General features: G+C 43.3%; 1 protein-coding gene across 1 annotated transcript in view; it reads left to right on the top strand.

Annotated features, from left to right (window-relative positions):
• Positions 1-257: 257 nt before the first annotated feature.
• Positions 258-24,132, top strand: part of ankrd50 (ankyrin repeat domain 50) — a 36,326-nt gene continuing 12,451 nt past the window's right edge. The window contains exons 1-3 of the mRNA XM_056439606.1: positions 258-468; positions 1,643-2,671; positions 17,857-18,089. Of these exons, the coding sequence (XP_056295581.1) occupies positions 2,139-2,671; positions 17,857-18,089 (766 nt within the window). The 5' untranslated portion in view covers positions 258-468; positions 1,643-2,138. The remainder of the gene's footprint in view (positions 469-1,642; positions 2,672-17,856; positions 18,090-24,132) is intronic.

The raw sequence follows: 24,132 nt of genomic DNA, 5'->3' as shown, positions 1-24,132 counted from the left end.
TCCCTTAACCACCCTTTATTTTTATTTTCATAAATTAATAAATGGCGACCGGTGGGTTAAAACTCCAAGTCCCAGAAGACCCCGCGCCGCCCGTTGGAGGCGCGTGTTCTCTGCATGGCAGCGGAGAGTGGGCGAGGGGGAGAGAGAGGGAGGGGATAGGGGGAGAGAGATAGAGAGAGAGCGTTTTGGAGGCGGAGAGTCAGTCGGCTCGCCGTGGAGCTTGTGTCGGGCAGCAGGAGGAGCCGACAGAGAGAAGAAGAAGAAGAAGAAGAAGAAGCACAAACAACACACACAAAAAAGGACCGATTCTAAGAAAGAACGACACCGCGTCGAGGCAGTGAACGCACCGGAGACTCGGAGGGTTTACGGGAACCGGTTTTTTTGTTTTTTTTGTGTGGACGCGGACGGAAAGGGTGTAGACTACGGACACGGCAAGGCAACCGACCCCCACCACCCCCCCACCAAGCGGTGAGAGGAGAACCGTGTCGGTGTGCGCGAGACGTTTGAGAAACGGCAGCGCGCGCCGCTCCACAATGGGGCTCGGTGGAAGTTTAAGGAACAGTTGTGGAGGCGCGCGGTGAACGCGAAGGGCCATGTTTGTTTCATATTGGGGTGTTTCTTCTTCTTCTCCCTCTTTAAAAGCATGCAACTGTAAGCTAGTCTGGGCGGGTTGTTATTTAAATATGTCTTTAAAGCCCCCGTAGGTGTAAACTGTAGGGGGGGGGGGAGTGAATCCGTGTCGTTTGCTCTGATTGATTGAGTTTTTCTTCTTGTGTGTGCGCGTTCATGTGCGCGTGCATGTGCGTGTGTGTGTGTGTGTGTGTGTGTCCAAACACAAGTGACCCTTTGATACGTGTAATATTAACGTGCTGAGCTTTGTGTCGGGAGACAGGCATCGCCTCGGACACACACACACACACACACACACACACACACACACACACACAGAAAGGTGGAATATATATCGCAGCCGGTGTTGTCACCAAAGTAGCCATCAAGACTGTGCGCGTGCGTGTGTGTGTGTGTAATATTTGAGCATTTGCCTCCAGTGTAGAGGAGCAGTAGTAGACTGTGATGAAGGGAGGAATAAGAAGTCATAAATCAAATCAGCGGGGGATGATTCCATTCGAAATGTATATAAATATATTTTATTTAATATATTTTTTTATGCCTTAACGGGCTTCCTGTCCCCTTTTTTGGGGTCAAAATATAAAGCTATTGCAGCTGTAGGTGAGCTTACCTTCCACTCATTTCCACACAACCCACCTCTGTAAATACAAGAAAGAGGGTCAACACACACACACACACACACACACACGCCACCGCCCCCTTACAGTTAAGGGCGGATGTGGACTGTTTGGGATTTAAAGCCACATAGGAAGGAAGGCGTGTGTCGGGGGGGACGAGAGGAACGGGACCAACCCCTGCCAAGAATTTTAGTTGCGGGGCCGGCAGCCTGCTGGTTGAGGAGGATGAAAGTGTTGAACCCCCCCCCCCCCCCCACACACACACACACACACACACACACTTCCCACCTCTCTTTCCTCTGTAGCTGCGAGTCTCAAACTCATCCATATTGATAATGTGCAAGTTGCGTCCCGACTTCTCCTCCTTTTCATCGCTGCCTCCTTCTGTTTTCCAGGGAAGCGAGCCAGTCCTCGGGGCACGATGCCGTCGGAGGAACCGACTCGGCGCCGGCGAGTCCGGTAATGGAAACGCGCCTCGGTCGCCCCCGGTAGCGTCTGAAATGCAGCACGAGCGGCGGAACCGCGTCGGCGGCTCCCGCGGCTGACAGTGTCGTCGGGCGGCGGCTCGAGTTCGCCAGCGGATGAAGCTCCGGAGCCCGGCGCCATGCTAACGCGACACGCTCGCCGACACACGGAGCGCTCGCTTCAACCGGTGGGGAAGCTGTGGAAAAAGCTGGTGGAGAACCTCCCGGTTTAAACCTTCGGTTCTTCCATTTTTCAAATTTTTTTTTTTTAAACCTAGATATTTTTTCTCCTTCCTGTAAACGTTGAAAACGCTTTGCTTTTTAAAAAAAAATTTTTTAACCCCTCGGTCGACATGGATGTTGGAATCGACCTCTGCCGACCTCCGCCGGAGTCGAAGACTCGAGGGATCGGCGCTCGGCGCCCCCTATGAAGAGGAGGAGGAACGGCGGCGGCGCTCGGATCAAAATGGCGGAAACCAGTTTGCTGCAGGGGAAACGCTTCTACTGCCGGGAGTGGGTCTTCCACAAGATCCAGCATTGCCTCCAGGAGAAAACCAACGGCCTCGCCGGAGTCACCGGCGCTCCCGGTAAGCCGGCGACCGCGTCCAACCCCGGCACCGTGGCGGCGGCGGGGTCCGCGAAGTCTTCTTCTGGCGGCTCCTGGGGGGTGCTGCTGGTGGGCGGCCCCGGCAGCGGGAAGACGGCGCTGTGCACGGAGCTGCTGTGGCCGGCGGCCCAGGGGACGCACCGGGGCGCCCAGCGGCAGAGTTTGGCGTTCCACTTCTGCCGCGCGGACGACTCGAACACGCTGTGCGTCGGCGGGTTCGTCCGAGGCCTCGTGGCGCAGATCTGCCGCGGCGGGCTGCTGCCGGGCTACGAGGAGAAGGTGCGCGACCCGGCGGCGCAGAGCGCCCTGCAGCCCGGGGAGTGCGAGAGGAACCCGACGGAGGCGTTCAAGAGGTAAGGGCCCGCACGCCGCTCGGCGATCCGAGAAGCTCCGGCCGGTGGGGCGTCGGTCTGTAGTTTTATGCGGTTATCAGAACTACAAACGCGTTGCCTTCAGGGGAAACATTCAACGTTTTTTTATGGGGCAGTTTTTTCCCCACTGACTGAAATCCAGGAGCATTTAAAAAGAAATTTGGCGGCACTTTTTGAAACTTGTGAAATTTAACTTTTGTTCAAAAATAATAAATTTACTTATTTAGGCTGACAGGAAATGAGCAATTTTCATTAAAATGGCAGTAATAAGATTATTACGCAATAATAAGACTTTTAGGCTGAAGTCTACAGATTCAACGTGGTTTCTTAGATCTTTTTTTTTACAAAAAACAAACAAAATCAGACACTCAAATTCAATTTTATTCTTATTTTTGTGGGGTTATTTCTTGTTATTACATTTGTAAACAGCTATTACAAATTATAACATTTCTTTTTTTTTATAATAAAAAATTATTATTAATCTTTTTGTGTACGTTTAGTACAGGCAATACAGAACAAAAAAAGCAATTTTTTAAATTCTTATTAATTAATACCTTTTGAGTTGTGGTTCCTCATTTAGATTAAACAAAGCATTTTATTCAGATGCTACATTGGGAAAATGTATCTCTTTTGTAACATTGACTGAAGTAAACAACAACAAATGAACTGTTGAATAGCTATTAAAAAAAACTAGTAGTTACTAGAATAAAAACAACATCTGAAGGAGAACGTTCCGATCCTCCTCGGCTCCTCTGTTGCGTCCAGGTGTTTGAAATCTAGGAATTTGCCTAGAAATGTTAAAACACAGAGCCGGCCCCTCCCCCGCCGCCTCCTGACCCTGATGCGCCCCCCCCCTCCTCCTCACACTCGTCGCATAGCTCCGCCTCAGCAGCATCTCCACTTATTTCATGTCACGGTTTTGTTGGTTAACCCCACCCCCACCACACACACACACCCCCACCACACACACACACACACACACACACACACACCCACCACACACACACACACACAACCCCACCACACACACACACACCAAGCCAGTGTGGCATGCCGGGAGGCTCGGCTTCCGATTCATGGCCAGGTATTTATAAGTCCTGGCCGGAGACTCGTGAGGGGAAGAGCTTTGAACTGCGACTGACCGACTGACCGACTGACCGACTGACTGACTGACCGACTGACTGTGAAAGATGAAGTGCGCGTGTGAAACTGAAGTACAGTAAACGCCGTGTAACACGAGTAAGACAGACTGTTGTTGTAGGGAAGGAGGCGTTTGAAAGGAGCTGTATATGTGTGTATATGTGTGTGTGTGTGTGGGCCCCTCACACACGACTCATCTCCACAGTACAGGTCGGGCGTTCTGTGCAACACCGACTGGAACACACACACAGATGCGCTCGCACGCTTCTCGTCTGGCCAGCTGGTGATGCTTTTCCACCATCTCGACATCACACACACACACACACACACACACACACACACACACACAGAGGGGGTTGGGGGGGTAGGAGGTAAAACGTCCAGTAAAGGTAAATCTTCCGTTACGTCTTTTCTCCTCTGGGAGGAGGTCTTGCTCCTCCTCTCCGTCTCCTGCTTGGGATGCAGCCGTTGACGGAGAACAACTCGGACAACAAAGACGCCGCGATTACCATCATCATCATCATCATCACGGCCGGCTTCTGTGTGAGAGCCAAATGGCCACTTCACCGCCTTATCGCCGCTGCAGGTGTAACCGCCCCCCCCCCCCCCCCCCCCACCCGAGCGCCGGCGTACGCAAATAACCACAAACGCTCCCCCGTTGTTCTCGATGCTATCTCGTTTCTAGGAAGCCGAGATTGTTGTCTAGCGGTGCCATAAAAACACAAAAGGCTGTGTTTATATATATATATAATTACATCGTCTAAAGAGTAATGCATATCTCAATAAATATATTATATATATATTACGTTGTTTAAAGAGTAATGCATATCTCAATAATTATATATATATAATATATTACATCGTCTAAAGAGTAATGCATATCTCAATATATATATATATAATATATATTACATCGTCTAAAGAGTAATACATATCTCAATAAATATATTATATATATTACATCGTCTAAAGAGTAATACATATCTCAATAAATATATTATATATATATATATTACATTGTCTAAAGAGTAATGCATGTCTAATATTCAAGCATATAACAGCTTTCTATACAGTTTCCTATATATATGAATATATACAAGAAATGCAACGGTTGTAAAACTTCATTATTCGTTGGTCAGATTTTGGCCTCTGCTCCACTCAATGAAATATCCTTGTTGAACACAGATGTCCCCCCCCCCCTGTCCAGCTGTGATTTTAGATGTAAACTTGTGAGTGAATTCAAGAGCCCCCTCCCCCCCAGACAAATTATTCCCCCCCGTCCAAAGACCAGCAGTGTGTGTGTTGATGTGATCACCTGTCCGGTGCTCATGCTCTGGAACCGGTTCAGACCGGGTTTCTGTTTGGAAACCGTGATTCCCGATGTGCTGTCGGCGGGTTTATCTGCGCCGGTTCCAGCTTCTCAGGTGCGAGCGTATATGTATTTAGTTTTTTCCTTTTGTCTCCGGGCGGATTAGTGTCGACGCTTGTTTTGTGGCTCCGGTGCAGCATCTCTTTGTCCCCTTTCTTTTTTCTTTTTGTTTGTCACCAAAACAATTGTGAAAAAAAGCTCAACAATGTGAAGCTGCTGACGCATATCCGGTTTTTTTTGTGTCCCAAAAATCAAACCCCAGCGTTCCCCCCGACTCCACACCGGCTCATTGGCCAACAGTTAGCGGCGTGCATGCTGTTTCAAGATGTCACCGTGAGCCTGTTTTAAACTATTTTAATCCAATGATCCAATAAATGAAAACTAATACAGATGAATTGAGAATGGATACTAGTTACAGCCTTAATATCTAATATGAAACCATCCTACGAATCAGGGTAGGAGGCCCCCACTGACTGAGATCCAGGGGCATTTAGAAGGAAATTGGGGGCACTTGTAAAATACATTTAACCTTTTGTTCAAAAATAATAAATACACTTATTTATTAGGCTTACAGTATATGAGCAAATGTCATAAAAACAGCAATAATAAGACTATTACAGATAGTCTTATCTACGGATTCCAAGTGTTTTCTTAGATAAAAAAAAAATATATATATCTTATTTATTTGTGGTTATTCATTATTAATTTTAATTAATTTTGATTAATTTGTATTCATTTTTTGGAATTTCAAAATGGTCATTTCCAGGCCTGGAAAAGTCATGGAAAATACTTAAATCATAAAAGTTTTGGAAAAGTCATGGAAATTTGTTATAATCACATGTTCATTTACGCCGAGTTTGAAATAATTAATGTATTTTTGTGTATTTTATTTTATTCAGTTAATCAAATCAAATAGAATACAATATTATTCTATGTAATGTACAAAACAGAAAGACTGAAAAGGTATAGGTAGAAGCAAAAAATATGATGTATTCCTCTCCTAAATTAATATCAAATAAATCAGAAAATTAATATTAAAGAAAGAGAAAATAACAAAACATAAAATTATATATATATATATAGATACATACATACACATACATACATAATTTTTTAAAGAAAGACGCTCAAAATATAAGCCGGCGTACCCTCTCAATATGCAACATTTTCTAAATTGTTCATGTTTCTACCGAGATTTCAGTTTGGTCATGGAAATTTGGTTTCAAGTCATGGAAAAAACTTAACTCACAAAAGTTTTGGAAATTTGTTATCACGTGTTCATTTACGCCGAGTTTGATATAATTAATATGTTTTCTTAACCCTCCTGTTACCTTTCGGGTCAATTTGACCCCATTCAATGTTTAACGTCGGTGTTCTTTCGGGTCAATTTGACCCCAGGCTGTTTTTCACTGTGTCAAACATATAAGAAATATCAACTTTTTTATATATTTAAAGGGCTATTTAGGCAGTCAACAAACAAACATAAAGCACCTCACACTTAAACTTGGGAAACAATATTAATTCAAATAATCTTCTGGAGGTTTTAATTGCTGGGGTCAAATTGACCCCGAGGGTAAAATATGTTAGTAAATGTAAAGGTAACAGGAGGGTTAAAGAAAGACGCTTAAAATATAAGCCGGCGTACGCTCTCAATATGCAAGATTTTCTAAATTTGTCATGGTTAGACAGAGATTTCAGTTTGGTCATGGAAATTTGGTTTAAAGTCCTGGAAAAGTCCTGTAGATCCATCGGTCACGATGTGTAAGAGTGCTGCTCAATGAATGTGACTCCGTCTCTCAGAGCTCCACCTGGATTCATTCCCGCGGGTCAAACTGAAGCCGACCGCTCTCTTCGCGATGGGACAACGCCGCCTCTTTGTTGTCGTGACCTTCTGCCGTTGGGCCTCCTCTGAACACGAGTCGGCTCGAGTCGCAGCTCCTCCGTCTTTCTGCAAAGGCCACGGACGTCCAGATGATGAACGGCCGAGGCTCTTCACATATGCGCGGACGAGATTCGGCGGCGTTTTTTATCCTCTTAGCGCGTCCGCGGAGGAAAGTGATGTCGCAGCTCCGGTTTTTGTTTATATAGAACAATTTTTATTTTTTTGGGGGTGGAATATTTACTGGCATCAACATCAAACAAGTCTCTGGAGAACTTAAATAACTTATGACAGCTGAGGGAAACCAAACGGCGGCGGGGGCGTGGCGGAGGAGGCGGTGTGGCGGCGGGGGCGTGGCGTGGGGGCGGTGTGTTTTTAAATAGTGCGTTTCTGACAATGAATCACAGTTTACTGGATTTTGGGAAAATCCAGAGATAAAAATACACAAACCTCCTAATGCTGCGAGATCAGAGAGAGACAGAAATACATCTGTTGGTTCAACTGGGGCCTCTTCCTCTTCCTCCTTCTTCCTCTCCTCCTTCTTCCTTTTCCTCTCCTCCTTCCTCCTCCTCCTCCTCTTCTTCCTTCCTCTTCTCCTCCTTCTTCCTCCACCTCTTCCTTCTTATTTTTCCTCCTCCTACTTCTTCCTCTCCCCCCTTTATCTTCTTCTCGTCCTTTTCCTCTTCTCCTCCTTCTTCCTCCACCTCCTTCCTTCTTCTCCTTCTTCTCCTCCTTCCATCTTCTCCTCCTCCTCCCCCTCCACCTCTTCCTTCTTCTTCTACTTCTTCCTCCCCCCCTTTATCTTCTCGTCCTTTTCCTCTTCTCTTCCTTCTTCTCCTCCTCCACCTCTTCCTTCTTCTTCCTCCTCCTCCCTCTTCCTTATTCTTCTTCTACTTCTCCCCCCTTCTTCTTCTCTGTTGACTCTGACTCTCACCCCTGCTGTCCTCCTGCTCATTCGGGTTAGGTGGACGCTGAACCAAAGTGGCCTGGTGCCGTTTCATGTGGTGCCCGGCTGTGGAAAACTCTCTGCAGATTAGGGCCACGTTTTCGAGAAGAAGGGAACCAAAAAAAAGAAGAAAAAAAGTAAGACGCTCCCAGTGTGACGCATCGACTCCAGTCGAGCAGATGAGGAGGAAACAGCAGCGCTGGTGCGGCTGCAACGATGACTCAGCGAACTGAACCCTGTGTGTGTGTGTGTGTGTGTGTGTGTGTGTGTGCGCCTACATGCTCGTGTGGGCAACCATAACTCATTCAGTGTGGTTATCCCACTCACTAAATAACTCGTGTGTGATGGAGCTCCTGCAACGCGGGGATGCTCGTTGAGACTCGGTCACGGAGGCGAACGCGGACGAGATTTCGGAATAATCGTGTTTTTGTTTGCGTTCCGAGAAAGAAGCTCGAGTCTTCTTTTTTTTAAACAAAATGTTTATCTGGTCAGAAGTAAAGTGGAAAGTATTCCGGTTGTCATCGCAGGAGAAAGCGAGCGAATCCCCCCCCCCCCCCCCCCAAAAAAAACACCGCAGCCACTTACGCCGGCTAATATTTCAAAATAATACGACGCCGGTCGCTAAAATAAGCAACAGTCAGAAGCTCTTACGGTATTGTTTACGGAGAGGTAAACCCGGATAATCTTCGGTTCGTGCGGGCTGCTCGGGTGCGGTTTTGATCCCAGTCGGCACGGCAACGTAAGCAAACCCCACGACTGTTGGCGCGGCTTGATTATGTAAAAAAACTTTAACGAAGCTGAACTCTCCCGCGATTGGTCGACGCCATTTATGTGACGTCACGAACCGAAACTAAACCAACCGAAAGCAGGAATCTCAACCCCGTTCTGACTTTTTGGCTCAATTAATGTGATTTATATTTGAATAAAAGCTATAAAAACACATTTTCAGCACCGTATTATTATTCTTTAAAAATTGTTTTTACTTATTTCTTAAAAGACAACACAGGACGACAAAACGGTGGACAAAACATCATAAAGTCAGAGTATTGACAAAAAGAAAAAATAAATAAAAATGAATAAATAAAAAAGAGTGTACATGTGTGTGTGTGTGTGAGCTTTTTAAAAAAATAATTATTTTATTACATTTTTTTATTTAAAGAAACAAAATACATTGATGGCAGATACCGTATTATTATTGTTCTAAAGCTTCCAGCCGGGCGGCTCACAGCTCTTTGTCACCATAAATCTGTCGAATCGCTTGTATGCAAACTCGGCCCCGGCTGCCACTGAACACCTCGCAGGTGTGAAAAGTGTGTATTTGTGCGGTGTGTGTGGGGTTTTTTTTACGCACACAAAGACGGTCGTGTGGGGAGAAGTGGCTCGGAGGCAAAACCTCGGAGGGTAGGAGAGAGAGAGAGAGAGAGAGGGGAGGGGGGGTTGAAAAGGATGAAATTTCAGATTCCTTTGACAGCACTGGATCGCCGGTCAGGAATGCACACCTCGTCTGTGGCTGGAGGGGGGGGGGGTGGCCGCAAAGCGAGTGTGTGTGCAGCGTGTTTACACTTTTGCAAATCATTAATCGTCCGCTTTGTGAAGGTGGAGAGGTTTGACAGGGGATTGAAGAAGCTGTATTTGTGCATTTCTAAATATGTAGATATATATTTTTCCTTTTCTTGTCGGGTTTTTATTCTTCAACTTAACAAATACGCGGTGATGCGTAGAGAAGTAAATGTTCCACCTGTCCCATTTCCACCAGTAAACAGACCGACTACTTATGGGGGGGAAATACATCATTCTTCATCGTCTTAATACATCTTAATGTTGGCTAATAAGATTGGGAACATTTGTATTGCCTCTCAGCAGCTCAACATGGCGCCGACCGTGCTAACGGCGCTAACAGAGCTAAGCAGCTAACGATACAAACCACGGCCAAAGTTCTGACCGAGCTAACGGTGCTAATAGTGCTAACGATACAAACCACGGTCAGAGTTCTGACCAAGCTAACAACGCTAACTGCAGTTACAGAGCTAACGATAGAAACCAGGGCCAAAGTTCTGACCAAGCTAACTCTGCTAATGCTGCTAACAGAGCTAACGGCGCGAACGATATGAACCACGGTCGAAGATCTGACCGAGCTAACGGCGCTGATGGAGCTAACGGTGCAAACCGTGGCAAAGTTCATACCAAGCTGACAGAGCTAACAGCGCTAGAAATGCTAACAGCGCTGACGATACAAACCACGGCCAAAGTCCTGCCCGAGCTAACAATGCTAACAGCGCTAGAAATGCTAACAACGCTAACAGAGCTAACGAAACAAACCAGGGCAGCGCTCTGACCCAGCTAACGGTGCCGTCAGCCAGTTGGGCCTCGCCCACGAACACGCACCAAGAGCGCGCACAGCCCGACTGTCAACAGAGCCGGGGGAAGCTTTGGGTAACACACACACACACACACACACACACACACACACGATGTGGACAACACTGCAACGACAATGATCTCTGTGTGCGAGTCCCATGACGGGGAGTCAAAAACATCACAAGACTTTTTATTTTGGATATTAAATGTGGAGGCGTGGGTGAGGGTGGGTCGAGGTGGGTCCGGGCTTCTTTCTTCTTGTTTTAATGAAACACTTTTTTTGCGTAAGTCGCCCATCTTTTGGGCTCCGTCCCCCCTGAACGAGCCCAGCGTCCAGGACGCCGGCTCCCCGCCGACAGCCGGAGGCGTTTCTCTCGGCAGGATCGACTGTGCGAAGCCGAGATCCGATTTTCACGCTGTGCGGCGCGTTTAAAGAACCGCAGGAACGAGCTCTTATCGCTTTATTCATTGTTTATACGAGGTGATCCGCCCTCCTCGAGGGCAAAACTGACCCTCAGAAATATAATGTTGCCCCTCATATCACATCATTTAGATAATTTAATAGCTTTTTGTTCTTTGTTGTGTCTGTCCTATCTGGAAAAGAAGAAAAAAATACTATTTTTAATTATAAAAAATCAAAGAAATAAGTTAAACTTGTTAATAGTTGTTTAAAAAAATGTATCTAACTCAAAAAATAACCACAAAGAAATAAGAGAAAAATTAAATATGATAGTCTGATTTATGTTTAGTTTGTTTTTTGTTTAAAAAATCAAAGAAAACACTTTGAATCTGTAGACTAATATGCCTAATAGTGTTATTATGGCCTAATAGTCTTATTATTGCAATTTATATGACATTAGCTCATATCCTGTAAGCCGAAATAAGTATATTTATAATTTTTAACAAAAGGTTACATTTTATTTCACAAGTTTTAAAAAGTGCCCCCAATTTCTTTTTAAATGCCTCTGGATTTTTGTCAGTTTGGGCAAAAATTGCCCCCTAAAAAATATGTGAATGTCCGACCCCGAGTCCACGAGCTTCTATTGTCCTTTTATTTAAATGTTATGATGCCAGAGAGATGAAATATCTAACTGAAGTTCATCTCACTGAGTTATGACACGTTGGAAAAAAATAGTTTTTCATCTTTAAAAAGAGAGAAAATAAACCGTTTTAAACGTCGCTGTGAACTAATGGCCGTTTCCGTCTCTTTAGGGAAAAAACAAAATGATCACTCGGCCGTCTTCGGACGGTTATCCGCCCGATGAATGGAGGCAAATGGCTGTAAATATGTCCGTCTGCATCAAACCAGTCGGCAAAAAAACTAATGAAGCCTCAGATTTTGGGAGTTTGTCCAATTAGTTTAAAACTGGGACGAAGATGACGGCGGTTCGGTGGAAGCGTCGTCGTATGCCTGATTACTTTAAACGAGTTGATTGCGGTCGTGCATAGCGGCGGCCGCCTCGCAGGAATCCGCGAGGCGGCCGCCACCCTTCACGCCGTCGGCCGAGCACGAGTCGGCGCTTTATCGTTCAGCTCCGGGGGCCGAGGAGCTGTCCTGACTTTGGGAAGATGCTGAGCCGGCTTCCCTGTAGATTGACTCGAGACCAAACGGGGGAGATGGAGATTGGAGTGTGTGTGTGGGGGGTTCTATTAGTGAAAAGGCCTTTTGAGTTTTCTACTGATCGCCAGATGTGATGCAATGCTTTTTTTTGAATATAAATGGGCATCGGCTCGGTCAGATGCGGAGCTCTCGGGGCGAGAACCAGAAATAGCCGGCGCACTCGGCGTGTGGTCGAGTGGTTTTTAATTCCTCTGGCTCGAGGTATGCCTGCTAGTTTTGTCTGGGGCAAAACACTAAACCCCCCCCCCCCAAGCTTATGTTCTCCCCGTCCACCGGCGTCCCGCGGAGTTCCCCTTTGTCCACAGCCCTCGTCTTTTGACTCTCTGGCGGAGCCGGCAGCGGCCGGCTTGTGAGGGAAGAATGTCCCTTTTGTTTTGCCCACTTGCTGTCACTGTGGATTTGATTGTCTCAGTGGGCGACATGGCCTCAGAGACACACACACACACACACACACACACACACACACTCACACACTCACTCACACACTCACACACACATACGCACACACACGCGCACACACACTCGCATACACACACAAACTCACACACACACGTGTTCACACACACACTCACATACACTCACACACACACATACACACACAAACACTCTCACACACACACTCGCATACACACACAAACTCACACGCACACACACACGTGCACACACACTCACACACTCACACTCACACACACACACACACTCACTCACATACACACACACACACACACACTCACATATACACACACTCACACGAACACACACACTCGCACACGCACACACCAACTTACACACACACTCACAAACACGCACTCACATTCACACACTCACACACACTCGCACACACACACACGCACACACCAACTTACACACACACTCACAAACACGCACTCACATTCACACACACACTCACTCCCCTGTGGACGGACATTCCTTTTGGCAAGGCTCCCGGATGGCGCTTGCAGGTTCTCGGTGGGCTGCGGCCGTCTGACGGAGTCGTCGGCTGTGTTTCTGAAAAGGGCGAGCGGCCTGACGACAGAGCGTGAAGGTCGCCGCTCGTGTTCTCGGTGGAGCTGCAGTCGGTGTTCGTCTGAGCGGAAGCCGGATTTTTAAGGGTTTCACCTGTCGGCAACACGAGCAGTCGATCAATAAAGGAGCCGATCGACGAGGGAAATCCATTTTTAAATTGTTGCTTTCGTCAATAATAAGCGGCGTTTACATTATTTATTTATTTAACAGTATTTTGCAACAAATCAACCCGATTGAGGACGTTTCCTCGACCTAGAGGGGATACCGATTTAGAATTTCATAGAAAAGTTATAAAAAATAAGTGACGGCTCAATAAATGAAAATCGTCTTCGGTTGCAGGAATGCACGACTAATTTAATTTGTCAACGTATTTAATGTATTGTTGGTGTGTAGTCGATCAATAAAGGAACCGATCCACGAGGGAAATCTATTTATTTTTAATTTGTTGCTTTCGTCAATAGAGCAGCGTTTTTTAAGTTTTATTTAATAGGTTTTTTTTGCAACAAAACAACCCGATTCAAGATTGATGAGAACCTTCAGACTTTTAGACAAAATAATGAGATGTTGATACAAATTATTATTAGCTCAATAAATGAAAATCATCTTCGGTTGCAGGAATGCAGAACTCGTGGAATTTGTGAACGTATTTAATGTATTGTTGGTTGTTGGGAGGACACGGGAGTTATTGATCATCGTCAATAATACTGAAACTGTAAAGAAAGCTGTTGGCTTGAATATTAGATATACATTACACTTTAGACGATGTCATATATATATATAATATATTGAGATTACTCTTTAGACAATGTCATATACAGGACTGTCTCAGAAAATTAGAATATTGTGATGAAGTTCTTTATTTTCTGTAATGCAATTAAATAAACAAATGTCATGCATTCTGGATTCATTACAAATCAACTGAAATATTGCAAGCCTTTTATTCTTTTAATATTGCTGATTATGGCTTACAGCTTAAGAAAACTCAAATATCCTATCTCTAAATATTAGAATATCATGAAAAAGTATACTAGTAGGGTATTAAACAAATCACTTGAATTGTCTAATTAACTCGAAACACCTGCAAGGGTTTCCTGAGCCTTGACAAACACTCAGCTGTTATAAATCTTTTTTTTAACTTGGTCTGAGGAAATATTAAAATTTTATGAGATAGGATTTTAGAGTTTTCTTAAGCTGTAAGCCATAATCAGCAATATTAAAAGAATAAAAGGCTTGCAATATTTCAGTTGATTTGTAATGAATCCAGAATGCATGACATTTTTGTTTTTTTAATTGCATTACAGAAAATAAAGAACTTTATCACAATATTCTAATTTTCTGAGACAGTCCTGTATATAATATATTTATTGAGATATGCATTACTCTTTAGACAATGTAATATATATTTATTTATTGAGATTACTCTTTAGACGATGTAATATATATATATATATATTATAGATTTATTGAGATATGCATTACTCTTTAGATGATGTAATATATATATATTATATATTTATTGAGGTATGCATTACTTTTTAGACGATATAATATATATATATATTATATTATATATTTATTGAGATATGCATTACTCTTTAGACGATGTAATATATATATATATATAATATTTATTGAGATATGCATTACTCTTTAGACGATGTAATATATATATATAATATTTATTGAGATATGCATTACTCTTTAGACGATGTAATATATATATATATAATATTTATTGAGATATGCATTACTCTTTAGACGATGTAATATATATTTATATATATATAATATTTATTGAGATATGCATTACTCTTTAGACGATGTTATATATATACAGGACTGTCTCAGAAAATTAGAATATTGTGATGAAGTTCTTTATTTTCTGTAATGCAATTAAAAAAACAAATGTCATGCATTCTGGATTCATTACAAATCAACTGAAATATTGCAAGCCTTTTATTCTTTTAATATTGCTGATTATGGCTTACAGCTTAAGAAAACTCAAATATCCTATCTCTAAATATTAGAATATCATGAAAAAGTATACTAGTAGGGTATTAAACAAATCACTTGAATTGTCTAATTAACTCGAAACACCTGCAAGGGTTTCCTGAGCCTTGACAAACACTCAGCTGTTATAAATCTTTTTTTTTACTTGGTCTGAGGAAATATTAAAGTTTTATGAGATAGGATTTTAGAGTTTTCTTAAGCTGTAAGCCATAATCAGCAATATTAAAAGAATAAAAGGCTTGCAATATTTCAGTTGATTTGTAATGAATCCAGAATGCATGACATTTTTGTTTTTTTAATTTCATTACAGAAAATAAAGAACTTTATCACAATATTCTAATTTTCTGAGACAGTCCTGTATATCTTTAAAAAATTATATATTTATTTATTGATATATGCATTACGGCTGCAATACCTATAAAAAACTCCCGATGTCAGCTCAAAACTTTTCCGACTTCAGTGGCGTTTCCTGAACATTATTCCCTCTGATCTGACAAGGTGATCGTTGTGAAGCGTTATCAAACTCCCGGCTCCAGTTTGGGGATCTTTTCATGTCGTATCGACCGGACAGGAAGTGGTGGTGGGACCGGCCTCTCTTTACGCCCTTGTACTTTTGGACTGCGAGCACACAGACCTTCAAACCCCTGTGCGCTTAGGGATCATGAGCTATGGGGGTAAAGATGGAAGATACTTTAAAAAGGGGGTGGGGGGGGGTGGCCGGCCTTGGAGCCACCGGCTTAGTGACGGGCGGGTGAGCATCCAGAGGACGGCTCATTAAAACGGTTATTTAGTGTTTTATGACGGCGAGTCGTGGTTGAGGAGTCCCACTCGTCTGGAAGTTGACCGAGTTTTTATCTGCAGGCAACCCCGAAGCCGCCCCGCTAATCCTGGATCGCCTTTAGATTAATTGATTTTCTCAGACCTCTTTAAAGACGTCGTTTTTTTTCTTACGTTAAATGAACCCAGAAAGTTAATCACGGCCAGTTAAGCCGAGTCTTTTCGGGAGTCTCGGGACATTTTTTTATTTACCAAAACCCCGACATCATCCGGTCTGCTCTCTTACATCTGGCTAGCAGTTTTTTTGGGGGGTGGCGGGGGGAGACAATTATATTGTCTAATTTTAGTCAGCAGGGGAATACGTTTATTTATATAAAAATATTATTTTTATATATTTAATTTATATATATATATATTTATATTTATTTATATACATATAATTAAATGTATATAACAATAATATATGTGTGTGTATATATAAATTTAAATGAAACAGTTTATTGAAGCATTTTAAAAAGCGTTGTCGGCTTCATCACGGGACTTTGGCTTTTTGACTCGGGCGAAAGTCTCGCGTGTTCACGTCGTCACGGAGGTCGCCGAACGCATCGCTCTCCACGCCTCTGAACATTTAGCTCTCGGCATATTCTTTCTATTTTTTTATTTTACTCAAACAAAAATAAGCCCACTGAATTCTAGATGTCTGTATCTGCTGTGGATGTCTCTCTACGCTCAGACGGGCCTCTGGGCCCCGTGATTGGCTGTAATCTGGGCCCCGTGATTGGCTGTAATCTGGGCGTATTGAAACGCCCCCTCACACCTCAGAGAGAAAACTATGATCCAAAGTTCTGGATCTGCGTCTTTAATTCACTTTAAAATATTAAATATGTATAATTAACGGCAGACTTTTTCAGTGGTGAAATTTGAGTTAAATTAGAAATATTGAAACATTGTTGCACTGATGAACTGCAACAAAGTATCTGCTTACTAATGCTACATTTGTACAACAAATTCTCCATGTGTAAATAAAGTGCAATATTGTAGCAATGTGTTTAACCCTTGTGTTGCCTTCGGGTCAATTTGACCCGATTCAATGTTTCACCCTCCTGTTACCTTCGGGTCAATATGACCCGATTCAATGTTTAACCCTCCTGTTACCTTTATATTTACTAACATATTTTACCCTTGAGGTCAATATGACCCCAGCTATTAAAATCTCCAGAAAATTATTAGAATTAATATTGTTTTCCAAGTTTAAGTGTGAGGTACTTTATGTTTGTTTGTTGACTCCCGAAAGAACACCGGCATTAAACATTGAATCGGGTCAAATTGACCCGAAGGCGACAGGAGGGTTAAATATTGAATCGGGTCAAAATGACCCGAAGGCAACACAAGGGTTAAAAAAATAAATAACACAAATAAATATGACACACTTGCATAAAGTAAATTAATTATCATTAATTAACAGTTTATTCAGTGTTCAATTAAAAAGTATTTGGAATACCATCGTCATATGAAAACAACATAATAGAGATATTATACGTCATGTTTTGCTACTTAAACCCTTCAAATCAACAGTTTGAATGACATCTTCGTGTTTTACGACGTGTGGACAACAATAATAATGAGTCACCACAGCCGACTGGAGGACGATTCGTCGCTATAACAACCGACACGTTATTGCAATAGGAAAGTTAGTTAGCGTAACAAAATAAAAATGTTTGCCGCTTTATTAAACCGTACATTACTCGGTTGATCTTATTTTCCACAACCTTCATGAGAACATGTGACCAGAGGTATATGATATAAATATTATATCATAGTAGACTCGATATGGAGGATGATGATTTTCTGTCATTGTCCGATTGTTCGTATAGTTGATTGTTATGTTATTTTTTCTTCTTCTTTGTTGTCTGGTAATAAAATAAAATGATTGAAAGAAAGAAAATGCGACGAGATGTTTAGAAATGATGTCTCTCAGAAAAATGTGAAAAACCTAAAACACTGAGATAAAGCCGACGTTGTTTCCCTCCCGCTCCCTCAGGTGCGTCCTCCTGCCCCTGCTGAGCGTGGCTCCTCCCCCTCAGGCCCTCTTCCTGCTGGTGGACTCCATCGACGAGGGCTGCCAGCTGGCCGAGGGCGACCAGCGGTCCTCGCTCGCCTCGCCCAGGACCATCGGCGAGCTGCTGGCCGGGCACCACGAGTTCCTGCCGCCGTGGCTGCTGCTCGTCTGCTCGGCCCGGCGGCAGAACAAGGCCATCACCAAGCTGTTCACAGGTAAACGCCGAGCCGGCGCCAAGGGGGCGGGGCCAGCGGAGGTCACGGGCAGCGAGATTGACATCCGACGGCCGTGATCCGGGTTTGCTTTTTCTTTTTTCCGGCGGCTTCGTTTCGACGGCAGCGATGCAAACAACAAAAAAACAACAACAACAACTAGAACGGGCACTCGGTAGAGCGCATACCTTCGCATATCACAAGATTGGGCATTGAATTATGAAAATTTTGGCATTAGTTGCTATGGTAAAAAGAAGATGTTGACCTTTTCATGACCTTGACCTTTGACCCGATTGATCCCAAATCTAATCAAATGGTCCCCGGATAATAACCAATCATCCCACCAAATTTCATGCGATTCAAGAAGATGTTGACCTTTTCATGACCTTGACCTTTGATCCGATCGATCCCAAAATCTAATCAAATGGTCCCCGGATAATAACCAATCATCCCACCAAATTTCATGCGATTCGGTTTAATACTTTTTGAGTTATGCGAATAACACGCATACAAATAAAGAAATAAACTAGAACGGGCACTCGGTAGAGCGCACACCTTCGCATATCACAAGATTGGTCATTGAGTTATGAACATTTTGCCATTAGTTGCATGCCAATTGGATAAAAATTGACCGTGCTATGGTAAAAAGAAGATGTTGACCTTTTCTTGACTTTGACCCGATCGATCCCAAAATCTAATCAAATGGTCCCCGGATAATAACCAATCATCCCACCAAATTTCATGCGATTCGGTTTAATACTTTTTGAGTTATGCGAATAACACACATACAAATAAATAAATAAATAAATAAATACACCGCGATCAAAATATAACCTTCCGCATTTTCAATGCGAAGGTAATAACAACGACAACAACAAGCCTTTTCGCCCCAAAGAGATCGAGAGCTCCTGTGTGGGAGCTGCGGCGCCTCCTCGGCGTCCGCTGTCCCCTTCCTGTCACGCCGGCGGCGTCCTCGCCGCTGACGAGCTGGCAGAACATGAACCGAGAGCCCGGCGGCGTGTGGGAGGAAGTGGATGTGCACCTTCTCTTACCTTTTCATTTTGAATTTGACATGTTTTTTTTTTAATCCGCTGAACGTGGGAGCTTCTCTGCCCTCGGCTCGTTTTTTGAGTTGTTTTTCTTCGTTGCGTAACAAACCCCAGGAATCTTAGCGGTCGTTTCCGTGCGACTCTTTGCTGTCTGACTGTGTGTAACATCATAATATTTATATAACATTCACGCTGCGGACCGTGAGTAGTTGTGTGTTGCTGCCGCTGCGGCCAATGAGAGGCCGGCATGCTCTTGTTTTGTGTGCGTCTGGCGTCGGGAGGTGCAAAAAGGACTTAATATAGTGGGTGGAGTATTGCGTAATAATAGCCGGTCCATGAGGGTGGCAGGATGTGCTCCACCTCACATGTTGTGTGCGTCTACTTTTGTCTCTGTGTGTCGTAGGTTGAGAGGTTTGCCGTGTTTCAGGATGAAGGGACATCTTGAGAGTCGCCGTCCGGCTGCTGGACGTGGAGTTTAGATCCGGTCGGTGTTGGCGGCGAAGGAGAGGAGTTTTGGGTGTTTAGTTTATAGGCCACCAGAAGTCTCTCTTGTGGGCGTCGTGCATCTAATTCGACAAACCGACTGCGATGCACGCCCCACTTCACCGTCGCAGAGACGTGAACGTCGGAGCTTCTGCGAGGCGTCTGTAGATTAGATTCCAGGTCGGGATCGGAGTCTCGCGTAACGCGTATCCCAGACGGAGAATATTTTTATTTCACTTGAATGCAATTTGCATTAAATCTTATTTTCTGGTTTATCCTGTGTGGGCTGAGACGCAGATAACAGAGTCTCATTAGCATTTACATTATGGCATATACGGCTATATACATATATAAATAAATACATGTCATTCGAAATGCCATTCTTCCAACAATATATATATATATATATTACATTGTCTAATTTTAGTCAGCAGGGGAATATGTCTATATTTATATATATTTTTTAATTTGTATATATTTTATTTGTATATATTTTATTTATATACATATATATATTTTATTTTTATATACATCTATTTTCATTTTTATATACATATATTTTTATTTTTATACACATTTTATATACATTTTATATATATTGATATATACACGTGTGTGTGTATATATATATATATTTTAAATATATACATTAAAAAATTAATATATATTTATATAGATATAGATATCTATATATATATGTGTGTGTGTGTGTGCCAAGAATATGAATGCTAATGAGACTGTTATCGGTGTCTCTGTGATGTCTGTTCTCTCTCTCTTTATTTCTTCTCATGTGGTTTGAAGGGAATTTAATCTTGGAACAATCTGATAAACAGCAGTTATCTCTCTCTCTCTCTCTCCCCCTTTTTTTCACTCCCTCTTTGACAGTCGAGCTCTCAGTCCCGGCGCCCGACAATTTGATTTCTAAAAAAAAGAAAGAGAGGAGTCTCCGTTTGAAGCGACTCTGGCGTCAGATGTTGAAGCCTCCGCTCACAAAGCGGCGAAGGACACGTGCGATGTCGCTGTGAGCGAGATGCTCCTCCAGACCTCCATCGCTCCATCTCTCTCTCTCTCTGATGCTTCAGACTTCTCTTCTCCTCCTCCTCCTCTTCTTCTTATCCCACCTCTTATTATTCCTTCTTCTTCTTCTATTTCTTCATCTCCTTCTTCTCCTCCACCTTCTCCTTCTCCTCCACCTTCTTCTTCTCTTCCTCCTCCTGAGAGTCTGAGGGAAGCGGAGTGGAAACACTTAGGCAGCGATTTTGGTTTTGGAACAAAAACCTGAGCCAACAAGAAGAGAGAGGGAGGGGAAGAGGGGGTAAGAGAGGGTGAGAGAGTGGAGGAGGGTAAGAGAGAGAGGGAGGGGTAGAGGGTGTAAGAGAGAGGTAGAGGGGGTAAGAGAGGGTGAGAGAGTGGAGGAGGGTAAGAGAGAGGGAGGGGTAGAGAGGGTAAGAGAGTGGAGGAGAGTAAGAGAGAGGATGAGGGTAAGAGAGAGAGGGAGGGGGAAAGGAAGAGGGAAGGAGGGAGGGATGGAAGGAAGGAGAGGGGGGAAGAAAGGAAGGAAGGGAGGGGAAAGAAAGAAAGAAAGAGGGGGAGGAGGACGACGGCGAGGAGGTGGTACCGGCAAAGAAACTTTTGGAAAACGGACACACACACACACACACACACACACATAAAAGCCCCTCTTCGTGATGAGTCACTCTGTGTTTGGCGCGTGGCGGACGCTTCCTCGCCCCCCGCTGAGGGGCTGAGGGCTTGAAGGTTCCTCACTTCCTTCCTCACGCGACACACGGTGGTTCAAGAAATGTTTTACCAGAACTCATCAGAACTCATGTGGCCCATCGGCCCCTCGTCTTCCTCACCTTCCTCACCTCCCAGTGTATATACATTTAAAAAAGCTACACTCACAGACATGCTGTGGCTCCGGGGTGGCCGAGTGTTGTAGCTTCCTGTGTCTGGTTGGAGGAGGAGGAGGAGATATATATATAAATATAAATAATGAACCCGCCTGTGAGCCCCCTGTCCTCTCCGCAGAAGAGGTCAACAACCCTCTTCACTTCTCCCTGGCTGTGGTTTTTCTTTGGGTCGTTGTATACTTTCTTTTCGGCCCTCGGTGGAGGGTCCGCCCGGCAACCCAAACACATCGTAAAAAGCAGCGCGGACGGTTTATTTCTTCTGGGCTTTGGAATAACCCCCCCCCCTCCACACACACACAAACACTGTAAATTGTCAAGTTTTTTGTTGTTGCCGGACTCGGAGCCGCTCGAATGCAGCCGATGAGTTCTGCAGCCGGAGCTGTGAGAAAAGAAAAGTTGTCGTTAAAGTTTTTTAAATTTTTTTTTTTTTAACGAGAGAGTTAAAAGCGGCGAGAACAATTTTCGGGAATGAAAAGCTTCAAAGCATTCTAGGAACATAAAATAAAAGGTGGTTTTTTTCATCACCGATTCCGACACGTAAAAAAAAAAAAAATACCTTTTCGTTTTCACGTCATAAAATCCTTTCGTCGCCGCGTTTCAGGTATTCGGCGTCTCCGCGTAACCGTAGCAACGGCGACACGTTTAATCATTCGACGTCTGGCCGCGCGTCGAGCCTCTCGCCGTCATCCTCCTCGCTGAATACTGTAATTTGCCGGCGAGCCGTCTGACAGCCGGGCAAATTACAGGTGTGCCGCGCGTCTGCGCCGCCAGCACCTTTGGGTGCTCCCCTCTGCGGGAACACGACTCTGCACGCGGCCGCCCGGCCGGCGCTGGCCTCTCTGCCCCTCTCCGGTATGCGGCGTGCCAATGACACATGTTTTATAGACTTAGTATTTTTTTAAAGGCACAGAGCACTCGTTTTAATTGAAGGGTGTTTTTTTTAAATTTTTTATTCGGTCTTGATTTCTTTTAACTTTTTAACGTGGAATAAATGCCGACGAATTCCCGGCACGTTTATTGGCGGGTTGTGGCCGCCGGGTGAATTCCCTAACCCATTTTTTTTTTTTTTTTGCATGCCAACGGATGACATTGCAACTACCTGTGAAATTCTTCCCGAAAAGAAATGCTTCCACATCCTCGTTTGGACGGATATATAATCGACTTAGTAGGTGAATGGAAACATGTGTGTGTGTTGGGGGGGGGGGGGGGCCTGTAGGTCAGCTGGTGTAATGATAATCAAAAACACGGGAAAGTGAAACTCCCAGCAGTCCGAGGGGCGAACCGCTGCCGCGTAGACTCAGACGTGCGTCTCCATGAGCAGAGGGGTTATTTTAGGCGCGCACACACACACACACACGTACACACGTGTGACCAGGTGCCTCATGACTCAGTCGGCTTGTCATCGTCTTAATGAGCTCCTGTCATTCAAAAAGCTGATGCACACTGTTTGGTTGTTTTAGGGGTTGGGGGGGGGGGGTGAAGGTGGAGGAGTCTATCATTCCTGGTGTGTTGTGCATGGATTCACACACGATGGATGTTTTTATTCTGTGTGCAGGAGGTTCGATGACCTCGGACCCAGAGACCAATCCTCAAAAACCTCTCACAATAACATCAGGTCCGGTGTTTTCATTAAATGCAACCGGCTCTTTCCCATCCAGGAATATGAAGCTGGATATTTGCATACAAGGACACATACAGGACTGTCTCAGAAAATTAGAATATTGTGATGAAGTTCTTTATTTTCTGTAATGCAATTAAAAAAACAAAAATGTCATGCATTCTGGATTCATTACAAATCAACTGAAATATTGCAAGCCTTTTATTCTTTTAATATTGCTGATTATGGCTTACAGCTTAAGAAAACTCAAATATCCTATCTCTAAATATTAGAATATCATGAAAAAGTATACTAGTAGGGTATTAAACAAATCACTTGAATTGTCTAATTAACTCGAAACACCTGCAAGGGTTTCCTGAGCCTTGACAAACACTCAGCTGTTATAAATCTTTTTTTTAACTTGGTCTGAGGAAATATTCAAATTTTATGAGATAGGATTTTAGAGTTTTCTTAAGCTGTAAGCCATAATCAGCAATATTAAAAGAATAAAAGACTTGCAATATTTCAGTTGATTTGTAATGAATCCAGAATGCATGACATTTTTGTTTTTAATTGCATTACAGAAAATAAAGAACTTTATCACAATATTCTAATTTTCTGAGACAGTCCTGTACATGTCACGCATAAATACATGTATTTATTTATACATTTATTTAAGCATTTATTTATGTATTCTTGTATTCACACATTTATTTAAGCATTTATTCATTTATTCTTTTATTTATTTATTTATACATTTATTTAAGCATTTATTGATTTATTCCTGTATTAATTTATTTATACATTCAAGCATTTATTTATTTATTCCTGTATTTATTTATTGATTTATACATTTATTTAAGCATTTATTTATTCTTGTATTTATTTATTCATAGTTATTTAAGCATTTATCTATTTATTCCTGTATTATTTATTTATTTATAAATTTTTCTAAGGATTTATTTATTTATTCCTATAATTATTCCTGCATTTATTTATTTACA

The sequence above is a fragment of the Pseudoliparis swirei genome, chromosome 19 (assembly GCF_029220125.1).
Source record: "Pseudoliparis swirei isolate HS2019 ecotype Mariana Trench chromosome 19, NWPU_hadal_v1, whole genome shotgun sequence".
NCBI lineage: Eukaryota > Metazoa > Chordata > Actinopteri > Perciformes > Liparidae > Pseudoliparis > Pseudoliparis swirei.
Note: the sequence above shows the minus strand (reverse complement) of the source record. Positions and strands in the feature narration are given on the sequence as shown.